This window comes from Rosa chinensis, chromosome 7, assembly GCF_002994745.2.
Source record: "Rosa chinensis cultivar Old Blush chromosome 7, RchiOBHm-V2, whole genome shotgun sequence".
Lineage (NCBI taxonomy): Eukaryota > Viridiplantae > Streptophyta > Magnoliopsida > Rosales > Rosaceae > Rosa > Rosa chinensis.
In genome coordinates this window covers 19,059,601-19,072,879 of record NC_037094.1, presented here as the reverse complement: position 1 = coordinate 19,072,879, position 13,279 = coordinate 19,059,601, and the positions used below count along the sequence as shown (strand labels likewise).

The 13,279-nt window shown below is 37.8% G+C and overlaps 1 protein-coding gene and 1 pseudogene across 1 annotated transcript; one reads left to right on the top strand and one right to left on the bottom strand.

The window, feature by feature from the left end:
• Nucleotides 1-922: 922 nt before the first annotated feature.
• On the bottom strand, nt 923-4,230 carry LOC112179814 (probable protein S-acyltransferase 14). Its single transcript, XM_024318295.2, has 7 exons — nt 3,773-4,230; nt 2,848-3,094; nt 2,658-2,749; nt 2,398-2,521; nt 2,223-2,308; nt 2,072-2,137; nt 923-1,540 (listed from the first exon to the last, which is right to left on the bottom strand). The coding sequence occupies exons 1-7, from the start codon at nt 3,971-3,973 to the stop codon at nt 1,412-1,414; spliced, it is 945 nt and encodes a 314-aa protein (XP_024174063.1). The 5' UTR covers nt 3,974-4,230; the 3' UTR covers nt 923-1,411.
• Nucleotides 4,231-7,263: 3,033 nt separating this feature from the next.
• Nucleotides 7,264-7,920, top strand: LOC112177543 (annotated as a pseudogene).
• The last annotated feature ends 5,359 nt before the right edge of the window (nt 7,921-13,279 follow it).

Here is a 13,279-nt window from a genome sequence, read left to right as displayed (position 1 = left end):
ATATGAAGAACTTCAAGGTTACATTTAGAACAGTGTACCATCAACTCCTCCCTTGTGTATTCACTATTCAGACTTGGTCAAATCTGGAGCATCAGCACTCAACAATTTGAGGTTCAGAGGGAACAATGTTTCTTCAAGAATTGCTTTCTTGGATAAAAGGAAGTAGCTGTCTAAGAATTGCTGCTTTGAAATCTCAAACTCAGAGGTCGGTTCCATCTGTAAAGACCAAAGCTTTTTACTCAATGCGAGCAAATCAAAGCAAAGAAGTAGAAATTAACACTGACCCTAGCTTTGGTCAATCGGAAAGTTCAAGTCTTTATGATCCAGTGATCAGATTTTTGGTTTTACGTTGAATGTGCTTTGATGGAAATGATGAGGGAGAGAGGGTTTTAGGGGTTTTACGCGCCCTTTCCTTACATACATGTTTGGTTACTAGTCTCCTTGCTTCCATTGAATCATATGGGCCTAAAGGAAAGCCCAGCCGAGCTAGACCAATATTGGGCTGTTCTTCATCTTCTTCTCTCTTCAATAAAATGAAATAAAAAGATGAGAAAAACTTTTTCTCTAGATGAAGGTTCTTCATCTGATTTTGGCTTAGGAAAAACAAGAAAAAAGATTCACACTGTTATAATTTCTCATGGTAACATTTGATGATGACTTGTAATTCATGCAGAAATGGCTGCTGTTACGGAGGAAAGACGTGAAGCAAATCAAGCAATGGATCCGAAAAAAGAAATTAAGGAACTCTAGGATTGTTTTTTTAAAGACTCAAAAGTGTTTACGATTTAATAATTAAAATCTTTTTATCAAATATTACAAAAAAATACAATGTGACTCTAGTAAGTTCTAGAAGCACGTAAAAGTAATTTTAAGTGTATACGTGCTGTATCCAAATTGGCTTTATTTTGAGCAGAACAAAGTTCCTAGTTGAGCATCTGTAATTTTATATACAATATTTCCAACATGCATCAAATTGTTGGGAATAATTGCTTTGTCTGATACAGGATTAACAAGCCTCAAAGGCACGGTGGAATCCAAGTCAGGCAAACAAAACTATGGCACAGAAAATGTCTGTATGATGAAGCAAATACATCAGATCACTATACAAACGTAACAACTAACGCAACTATGCATCCTCACAACTCTTACCTTCTAAATTCTAATGAGTATAATTTAATTATTGATGTTCAGAATGCTAGACACCACCCATAAAAGACATTTCATTCCTCTCAAAACTCAAACGACGATGTCTCCCAAGCTAAAGCACAACCTGAGCTAATACTTCTGCCCGCAGGTTAACGCAGAATTGGTGGGGAGAGAACCTTGCAAGTAAGAAACACATCCCAGCTGCCCTTATTTCCGTGCATAAGAGGAAAAAGCCGCAAGTTTGTCCTTCCTTTACAATGATTACTTATAACTGCTGGAGTGCATGCAACTCAGGCCTTGTTGGGTAATCAATCCCCTGAAGAGCTGGTATCCGTCTTAAATCCTCCTCTGAATATGCAGGAATGAACCAATACCACTTATCCGTCCCAAACACCTGAGAAATAAATAGTTAATTCACTACACCAACCGAGTACAGTTCTGTAAATTAGATAATTGCATAAACACTCCGACTACAGAACTAGAGTTTTGAGTATTAACTGAGAAACTAGTGAAAAAAAGGTATAACTTTCAATTATGGGCTAATGAGTATTTAAGCCACTTATGGAGGTTCAATTTGTAAAAACGTAGCAGCTTCTTTTCATTGGGAAAATGGAGTAACATCCAGGACAGGGAAGTTATTCCAACTAGTTTGCCGACCTAAACCAGGCTCATATATTTCATTTATTATAATGCTGTGTTGAGTTTAGTTATGCCAGCATAGAGTGCTGCTATAGCAAGTGGGAGTCGGTGCTTGAACTAACTATAGAACAAACATCTAGAGTTGTTTGGATGGTTGGGTACAACCCACAGAGAAGGCAAGGCAAGGAATCTAACAAAAGAATCAAAAAAAGCAGAAAGCAATAATATTGGTTATCTAATAGACTTAAAACAGTCGCCCCAAAAATATAGACAGGAAAAACCAAACCTGTTCAAAGTTTTTCTTTCGACCAAGGTCATAATGCCATTTGGGAGTACTTTTCTTCTCATATGCCTGATGCAATCAAGAAGCTAATGTGAGAAATACTAGAGTAAGCCCTTGTCAATAATATAAAAAGACGTATAATAAAATCCATTACCTCAATTGTGGTGGTATTGGATGCCACCAATGATAGGTGCATGAGCATAAAGCCCAAAATGCTCAACGCAAATGCTAAATTCAAAACTGAAAACAAGATTGAAAGGAGGAAATTATGAATAAAAGAACGATAGCCTGCAAAAAAAAAAAATCAGGCAAACTATCTAAACACTAACCGAATGTGATAAAACTGGCTGCAACAGTTCCCAGTGTTCCAGATATCTCTTCATCGGTAAAAAATGCCATGAAATATCTCAATAATGATAATGCGACAAGAGTTGTCTCAAGAAATGTGTAAAACTGCAATACAGAAACAAACATATGAAGTCACGCACCCAGTATAGTTTAAGTAGATACTGTTCATCATGCCACTGAAGTGCTCAATACAAGTACACACCCAAGAGATTTCAATACCAAAGTAGTGCAGCTAACATACCAAGAAAAGAAGGAAGTACTTGTAATTCAATGCTCCAATACAGTTGACCACCCACACACAATGATGGTCCATTTTCAAAATACACCTCCCACCTATAACAAATGCACAGATAAATGAGAACTCTTCCATTCTTTGTATAACACCACAATCAAAATTTTCAAAATAGAGAAACTAATTCGAAAATACTTACAAACAGAACAATGATGACAACGAGGAGGTTTATAGTGGTTGCACTTCCGACAGAAACGTACTTTTTGATTTGCAGGGTCAAAAGCAATGACAGATTGGTTGGATACTAGACCTGCACCACTGTATTCTGATTCCACCAATGGGGCTCCCTGGCCTCCCTCCTCATCAATTTCAGGCCTCCAATTCGGTGGAATACCCCCAGGATCCGTTAGAACAACATAAGAGTAGCTCCACAACAGCATCGCCAACTACATGACCAAATCAAATAGCCAAAATTATTAAATTTTTCATTTTACAGATGTTGAGACGTTGCATTTGTCACCCTTAACAGGAAATCATATTCTAATCCTCAAGTCCCGCGCAATGTATAGCTCTTGCATGCGTGAACAACAAGAGCAACGTACAACCCTCACATGCAAGAGCTCCCCATATTCTCCCAGAGGGAATCACTATCTCAAAGCAAAAATTATTAAGACTACAGCAATGTACAATCCTCTCATGTTTCCGAGTACGATACAAGAAAGAATTCTTGCATTGCACCTGTTGTATGCTACACCTTTCACGAGTACAACCCTCTCGATAACTTAAGCTCTACAAATAACATTCCGCTCAATCAAAAGGTCGCAAACAAAAAGCCCCTAAATATTCTTCAAGCAAATGTCACTTTCCTAACTTGCAGAGACTTCAAACTCAAGTCACCAGCTTTACAACCCAGGTGCTTTCCTTGGTTTCAGAACACAGATACCCAATTTCAAAGCTGTAAGCTTTTTCACTTCTTTTCTTAGTTTGCTTTTCATAAATAAAGGCAACGGTTTTGAGCTTCACATACTTGGTAAAGCCAAACGCTTTCGTAACTATTGACAGCTAAAGATTTAAGCTTTTAACAATAAATAAAAAAAAACGATTATGGGGGGAATGGGAATTACCAGAAAGTGGAACAGAATCAAGAGCGGGAAAGCAATAAGGGCGTCGACGCCTCCTCGGAGAAGCGCCGGTAAGTAATTGAGCAAAACGACGGCGTAGTAGGTGAGGCCGACTATGCCGACAACGATCAGGACCATTATGTAGCCGAGGGCTCGCAGCGCCGTGCAGAGCTTGAACGCGTTCCACGCCATTCCTGCTGGCATTGATCTTCGGCTAAACAGAAACGAATCGAAATTAGAATTTCATGATTTTTGGGGAATTGGGATTCCGTTTCCGCATCGGGGTTGGTCGGATTGCGTTGACGAAATTGTGATTGCGATTTGACCAAAAAACGAAATGCAGAGGTTAGGGAGGGACTGATTCCAAACACGTTGTGGATGCTGGGGGAGAAGACTACGCAGACACTTGTTTCTTGTTTATTCACCTTTTTTTTTTCTTTTTCTTTTTTTGAATTCTTTTCGCCTTTCTTTTTTGTCAATGAAACTCTTATACGCACTATTTTTATTATTTTTTATTATCAAATCTACGTTTTAATTGTGAGATTATCCTTAAATAAGAGTATAAGATTGCTTAAACTAACAAGGCACTACCAAATTGACCTCCTCCTCTTTTTCTCGACGTTCCCGTCTTTTCTGTTGTCATTATATGACAAAAAGATTCTGGTTGTCTTTGTGCAATTGTCAAATGTGCATTTAGGTTATCCAATCAATCGGATTTTCGTATGAATTTGAGGTTACAAAATAGTTTTAAGGATTTAATATACTAATTCTTTTACATATATAAGGAGATCTCCAACAATGGAGTTAAAAGTCAAAATGACTAAGGGGATTTTTTTTTCACCATCTTCAACCCAAATCAAAAGGGTGTCAAAATGGCTTTTGAGCCATACCTTGAATCAAAATGACTAAGGAATGAAGGTAGAAAGCCAAAATGGCTTAGGGAAGAAGGTTGGGCCCCACCTTCCACTATTCAAAATGAGCGGTTCTGATTCACTCCACATGAATTCGATTAAAAATGGAATGACAAGATTAATTGATACCAAAAATTAAAAAATAAATATATAATTACTTAATTTCTAATCTGATAGTCAGAAAAATGCGATGAATTAAATTCAACGGCTAATAATAGAGTAATGTAGTTTTAAACAAGAAAAACTTGAAAAAATAAAATAAAATTTTCTAAAAAAAAAATTAAACGACGATATATTATATAAGATTATTATGTATGAATAGTAATGACACTAGGGGTGTCAAATTTTCCAAATGACTTTGGCTTTTTACTAAAGGGTTGGAGATGCCCTAACATGTTAGATTGACAAAATAAATACAAATAAGGTGTGTATGGATTAGTACGGTATATCTTACATCTCAAATTAAAATTAATTTTTAAATCACTAATTAAACGACAATAGATATTAATATATCAATGAAAATTGAGTTTGAGAGAATGATTTATTTTGTAACAGCGGGTAGAGTTAGTCTTATCAATCCAATAATTAATAAGTTTTAAGAAAAGACTGGATTATCGCGTTGGGTATCCTTCACTCATGAAAATGGCTTTTGTTATCAACAGCTTTGCCTAGTTATTGATGGGGGATTGGATCATATCAAGTTTAAACTGTTTAGTCCACGAGCACGTCTGTACAATTGTACAATTCACTGGCTAGTTTGCTACGGGTGCTCCTAGTGAACCAACCTCCATAACGCACCCTCTTTAATGCCTGACTCTCCGACTGACGTACTCTCCTCTACCGTCTTCTCTAGTAATATTTCTCCATGCCACCTCTGAAATCTGATCTTGACCCCGCAAGCTGAAGGAGGTAATTGTTACGTCTTTCTATTATTTATGGATGAGTAATCCAGCTATCATACATTGAAGGATTTTTACGTATCAATTCGGGTGCTACTAATTTTCTAAGAACTTACTATTGAATTTCACTGATAGGTGGATTTAGGTTTTGTTGTTTTATTCGAGTGAGATGGAAGACAAAGTTTGCTTATCTAATTATCGTTACTTGAGAAATTTGTCGAACACTTTGTCTATACTCTATCACTAATTGATCAATATATTTAAGATATGACATTGTACCAAGCAAGATGATAAGACTTGTAAAATTTTTGTTGTTTAATTATTTGAAGTAACTCTTTTAACAACTTATCTTTACGCTTTCACCCCATTTTTTGGTAGTTTTGCCAAGTGAGACAACAACACTTATTTCATTGTTTGTGTTCTAGTTTCTTTAAAGTAATTTGTCAAACTCTTTATCTTTACTTTTTCATATTCATTGATAGATCAAGGTATTGTTGTTTTGCCAAACCACACTACAAAGTTTATCGAGTTGTCATTGTTCTAATACTCTTGTAAGATAATTCATCAAAAATCGATCTTTACCATTTCTTTTAAAGAAACATCAAATGATCGATGAGCTATGACTTGGTAAGACACTTCAATACATAGAAGAAATGTCTATATAGGATAATTTCCACTTTATTTGTACCAAAACTGATGAAGCAATTCCATCCAAAATTCATGATGCAATTACTCTCTAGTTAATGTAGCATCTGGTATACATTCGATGCAAATAGTGAATTAATGCATTTAGTTTTGCTGGGTTTAGATTTGTAGACTATACCATATGCAAGCTACTATAAGCTAGTAAGGAATTAGTGTCTTTCCCTAAATTTGTTGCAGAAATGAACGCACTAAATAGCACTGAAGCATTCAAATGGTCAAGGCCTGCATTTTTTTGGTACGACTGGTAAGAGATTTCAGCATATCTGCTTATTCCATTTACACTCCAAAATTTAATATGTGGACGAACCAAATTTATGGCATAGAGCTAGCAATGGTACAATGTGAACTAGCATTGAAGTAAAAGTATGATTTTGAACGAGGACTTATTACTTAATTTCGATACGATCTGTTACAATTGATTTGTTAGGATTATAGGATGTTCGTTTTGATAATAATCCGCCACAAATTACATTTCATCTCTTACTATGCGCATAATTGCACTCTAAATACTATAATTAAGTTAATTTTTAAGTCAATTATTATGTAATTAATCTTTTTTCATTTATTTATAGATAATAAGATGAGTTACAGAAATTGAGATAAAATGACACGAAAATTATGCAAAATTAGTGTGAAGTGGAGTTTTCGATAAGGAAATGAAATAGTCGATACATATTAACTGTAGTCAATGCCATTAGTGAAGCGGAATCTCATTGCATTCGAGGGTGCGGAACTATATATTGACAAGAGAAGAGAAGAGGAGAAGAAAAATGAAGAGAGAAAATAAACGACGACATCATCACTAGCAATTAAGCTTAATTAAGGGATGGGTGATGATGACGTCCAGACCATTTTTCTTTCTCTTCTTTCCTTTTCTATTCTGGTCACGTGCTCCACATGAATTCTATTTTCTTTTCCTCTGGCTTCATAAATAAACACGTCAAAACATAAGCTAAAACAAGCACATGCCTATGACTCTATGAGCAAGTTGATCATGATGAGGACGTCTTTCCCTATTTTCTTTGTGTTGTCTCTCATTCTCTCTTCCTCCTATGCTGCTGTGCAAGACTTGTGTGTTGCAGGCTAGACAGCTCCTCAAGGGCCCGCAGGCTACTCCTGCAAAAATCCTGCAAATGTTACGGTGGATGATTTCGTCTACTCTGCCTTAGGAGTTCCTTGTAACACCTCAAATATGATCAAAGCCGGAGTCACCACCGCATTTAATTTCTTCTCAATTCCCTGGTTTGAATGGCCTTGGCGTTGAACTAGCTCGCGCAGACTTGGCTGTTGGTGGAGTTGTCCCAATGCACACACACCATGGAGCGTCAGAAATTGTACTTGTTATTGAAGGAACCCTAACCACCGGATTCATTTCCTCAGATAACAAAGTTTATCTAAAAAACTCTTAAGAAGGGTGACATCATGGTTTTCCCTCAAGGGCTGTTGCACTTCCAAGTGAATGTTGGTGATACTCCAGCTCTTGAGTTTGTTAGCTCAGCAGCGATAGCCCCGGTTTGCAGATGCTCCATACCGCACTATATCAAAACAATTTACCTACTGATCTAATCGCGCGATCCACTTTCCTCGACACTGCTGAGATAAAGAACTCAAGGCTCTTCTTGGTGGTACTAATTAAGGTTGACGTATAAGCACGAAATATGAATTGTTACTAAATAATGTCTCTTATCTGTTTAGGTCTTACCAGTGTAAGAGTGCTGTGTACTTGTATGCTGCTGATTCATGCGTGAAGAAATCATGTTAAAAGTTGTACCTTATGATCAATAAATGAATCTAATTTTATTTATGCCTTGTATTATTTGAAGAGAAAATTTCAGCCCACGTCTCTAAATTATGCTGTCAAAACCAATTTGATACCCGAACTCTCAAAAGTATCAATGTGATACCCAAAGATCTATATTGGTATCAACGTGATACTTCCGTCAAAAATATTTAACGGCGCCATCTGTTTGCTGACATAGCAAACACATGGGCCCCCAAAAAAGTGAAATGACTAATTTACCCTTTTTTTGTTAATTCATTTTTTTTTTTCCATTTCTTTTTCTTCTTTTTTTCTTCTTGTTCTTCTTGGATTTTATTCTAGCCAAACCACCGCAAGCTCCGCCCCTTCTCCTCCGCGCAAGAAATCAAACAAAAATGGCTTCTGCTTCTTCATCAAGAGTCTCCTATACATGCAATTCAGTTTACCAAAACTGAGCCTAATTCAAAACTTAAATGAATTACCAAAAACTCAAAAAGTCCATAACAGAGCATGATTAAGAACTGAGCATAGGCAGTAATCAATCACTAATCATGCAAAATAGATGAATCAATTGATTCAATTCCCATTCACAGAGGCCAAAACAAATGCAATTCAAGTCCCATCCAAAACAATGCAGTAAGCAAAGTCCAAAACAGCTCCAACAATCATGAATCAGAAACACCACGCACAGTCCAAAATCCAAAACTTGAGTATGAGATACACAACTACAATTCAATTAAGTTTAAAACATTCACCGAGCTTGCAGAATGCTAGAATCACTTCAATTATGACTCAAATCAGTGAAATCACTCAACGCCTAGCAACTTAACAAGACTCACTGAGCTTGCAGAAACAACGAATCCAAAACCCAGAAATCGAGCTTGAAGAATCACCAATTGAACCCAGAAATCGAGCTTGAAGAATGAAGAATCACCGAGCTTGAAGCCTTAACCCAGAAATCCAACCCAAAATCAATCCCAGAAATCACCAAGCTCCCTCTCCTCTCCTTCTCCTTCGCCCAAACCATCACCAACGCTGCCGTCATCCTCTCCAATTCCTGCTACAAATCCATGTCCCTCGAACTCAACTCCCTGCGGACGGAGCTTCTGGAGCAATTTGAGGTGCCCGGGTTCAAGCAAGTAGAGCTTTCAGATTGTCGAGTTCGAGGTCGCGGTCGACGGCGTCGTTTCGGGGAGCGAAGATGGTGATGTTGTGGCTGCCGACGGCCTCTTCGAGAGTCTGCAAGTGCAGGGCCTTCTCTACAAGCTCGTCCAGATCGGAGTTGATCTAAGCAGTGGACGCCGAGGAGGATGAAGAGGAGGGCTTCTGAGGATATTCCGGCAATGTGAATCAGGTTCCGGCGAAGAAGAGGAGGCACAGATGCGTAAACCCATGGCGGCCGTGGATTCAGAGAGAGAAAGGGAAGAAAAAGGAGAAGACAGAGGCAGAGAGAGAGAGAGAGATATGTTTTATTATTATTTTTTTATTTTTTATTTTTTTAATTAATTAGTAGAGAAATACAATTTTACCCTTGATAAACATATCACATGGGACCCACGTTCTTGCCACGTCAGCAAACAGACAGCTCTGTCAGAGATTTTTGACAGAAGTATCACTTTGATGTCAAAATACGTCTTTGGGTATCACATTGATACTTTTGAGAGTTCGGGTATCAAATTGGCCTTGGCAGCATAGTTTAGGTATGGTAGCTTAATTTTTCTCTAATTTGAATTCCATGCGGGCTATTACATAGTTTCAAGAGTATTACCAGTTTCAAAAAAAAAAGTATCACTCTATCAAACTAAAAAGTAAACCCAAAGCAGAACTCATCTGCTTAGCTATAACCTACAAGTGAGATGGGATTCATGGGAATAGTTGCTTCTGATGAAGTACTAGGAACGTTTATCCCTATCATAGTGTACTGGTTGTACGCATCCCTCATTGTATCTATGGAAAAATCATTGTTGAAATACAAAATTCGAAACGCATGCAGAGGAGGAAGACAAGATAAACCACCTTGTCTCCAAAGGGACAGTCATCAAAGGCGTCGTCCTCCAGCAAGTCCCTAAATATTCTTCAAGAAAATGCCACTTTCCTAGCTTGAAGAGACTTCAAACTCAAGTCACCAGCTTTACCACCCAAGTGCTTTCCTTAGTTTCTAAACAGAGCAAACACAGACACCCAATTTTTTTTATTTATTTTTTGTAAAGAGATTTGGAATCCAACCTACCTGGAAGGCTCATGCCCACGCCCTGTTTTATTTGAATTTTGCAACCAGGGGGGAGGGGGGAAACATAAAACCTGAACCTCGTACTATAAATACCCAATTTCAAAGCTGTAAGCCTTTTCACTTTGTTCTAATTTTACTTTTCTTTTAGGCAATGGCTTTGAGCTTCGTATACTTGGTAAAGCCAAACGCTTTCATAATTATTGACAGCTAAAGATTTACACTTTTAACAATAAATAAAAAATAAAATAAAAACGGTTATGGGGGAATGGAAATTACCAGAAAATGGAACAAAGTCAAGAGTGGGAAAGCAATAAGGGCATCAACGCCTCCTCAGAGAAGCACCGGTAAGTAATTGAGCAAAACGACGGCATAGTAGGTGAGGCCGACTATGCCGACAATAATTAGGACCATTATGTAGCCGAGGGCTCACAGCTCCGTGCAAAGCTTGAACGCGTTCCATGCCATTCCTACTGGTATTGATCTTCGACTAATCAGAAACAAATCAAAATTAGAATTTCATAATTTTTTGGGAATTGGGATTCCATTTCCGCATCGGGATTGGTCGAATTGCGTTGACGAAATTGTGATTGGGATTTGACCAAAAAGGCAAAAACGATATGCAAAGGTTAGGGAGAGACTGATTCCAAAAACGTTGTTGAGGCTGGGGGAGAAGACTACGCAGACACTTGTTTATTGTTTATTCACCTTTTTTTCTTCTTTTTCCTTGATGAAACTCTTAGTCGCACTATTTCTTTATCAAAAAAAAAATCTCTAGGTGTAAGGACTACGATTTCAAGTGGGTGATGAAAGTGGTATTTCGGTTTCGAAGGATCCCTGGATAGCGTTACCACTTTCTTTCAAACCTTTTTCTCCCATAATGGAAGGGACGGAGGACTTTATGGTGGCAGACCTCATAGATAGGGAGAATGGAGAATGGTTACTAGACTTGTTGGATGAACTTTTCACAAATGGGGAGGTTGAGAATATTGCTTCTATTCCATTAAGTCTCTGGGGAGCGGAAGACAGATTAATTTGGCATTTTGACAGGAGAGGTATTTACAATGTTAAAAGTGGCTACTATGTGTTTAACAAGGCACAAACTGCTTTGGAAAAGGCTACTCCTTCTGTAGCCGTGGAGGGTGGAGCTAGGCAGCGGTATTGGCAGATGATATGGGGAGCTAATGTGCCTCCAAAGGTGAGAGTTTTATGTGGAGGCTACTCAAAGAGATTTTTCCAACTAAGAGTGCTCTAGCTAAGAAGAAGATCCATATCCATGATTTATGTTGCATGTTCTGCATGGGAAACGTCGAAACAGGTACCTATCTTTTTAAAAATTGCCCTGCTTTACTTTGTTTTTGGTTATATGGGCCCTTGAAGTTGAATGCCTTGGAGCACCCAGCCACATGCATTAAAGAGTGGACGTTGGACATACTAGATGAGTTTACCAATGATCATAGAGACTTCTTCTTTGTGGGCTTGTGGGCAATATGGAGGGAAAGAAATAAAATGGTCTGGAATGATACTGCGTTCCAGCCTATGTTTCTAATTGATTGGGCTGTTCATTTCTTGAATGATTACCAGAAATATCATCCTAAAGCTGTGAAGAAAAAGAAGAGACCTTTAACCAAATGGCAATGCCCACCTAGTGGTAGGCTGAAAATCAATGTGGATGGGGCTTGTAGAGTGAATAATGGTTGTGGAGGCATTGGTGTAGTGGTCAGGAACAACGCTGGTATAGGTATTGCTGCTCTGGCTAGACCTTTTCTACATGCTCACTCAGTCCTAAATATGGAAGCTGAGGCATCTAGAGCGGGTCTTCTACTTGGTATTCACCAAGGTTGGTCTGAAATTGACATTGAAAGAGACTCTGCCATTCTGATTGCTGCGCTCAATAGTTCGATGCAGGATTTCTTTGAGGTAAGTCGGATTTTAGATGATTGTAAAGATTATTTTAATGCTTTTCAGTCAGTTAGAATTCGTCATATTTACCGTGAAGCAAATGGTGTTGCTGATAGACTTGCACACCTTGCTAGTTTGTTTGCTATTGATGATGTTTGGTTAAATGAGACTCCTGTTATTATTCAGGATGTTCTCTACGAGGATTATTGTAAGTGTTTTCCTATAGCACCGGGTTCAGGTTTTATGTCCCCCCCCCCATTGCAAAATCCTACTATTAATATAATAAATAAAATAAGTCATGGGGCTGAGCCTCCCAACTAGGCTGGGGTTGCAAACCCTTTTCAAAAAAATAAAATAAAAAATTGTGAGATTATCCTTAAATAAGAATGCTTAAAATAACAAGGCACTACCAAATTGACCTCCTCCTCCTTTTCTCGATGTTCCCATCTTCCCATTGTCATTATATGACGGAATTGAAGGTAAAGATTGTTGTTGTCTTTGCGTGATTGGGTAATGTGCATTTAGGTTATCCAATCAATCGGATTTTTATATGGTCAATTTGAGATTAGGAATACAAAATAGTTTTAGCAGTTCAATATATGCTAATTCTATTTCATATATGACATGCTAAATTGCTAGACTGGCGGAATAAATACAAATAATGTGTGCATGCATCGGTCAGGTCTATCTTACATTTTAAATTGAAATTGATTATGAAATTACTAATTAGACAATGACAGATATTAATATATAAAAGAAAAATTAGTCTGAGAGAATGATTTGCTTGGTAACCGCGCGGGTAGAGCTGGTGTTGATACTCGAAAAATCATACAACAAATTTGTCTCTACAACTAAAACAAGCATGAACACGCGATTTAAGTAAAGTTTTATAATTTTATAGGATTTTACATTCATCTTTCAATTCAAACCCACTAAGCAAGCATACCCTAGATGTGGACCCAAACCACATCCACGCATTTTTGGGGTTTGCAGAAGTGGGTGTGGTGTGGAAGGTTACGGAAACACATAATGCTCGTCTATTAATTTAGTGTCATTGGTGATCTCAGTCTCGGCCCCGAGATCTAGCCCAATTACTTAAATCAATAG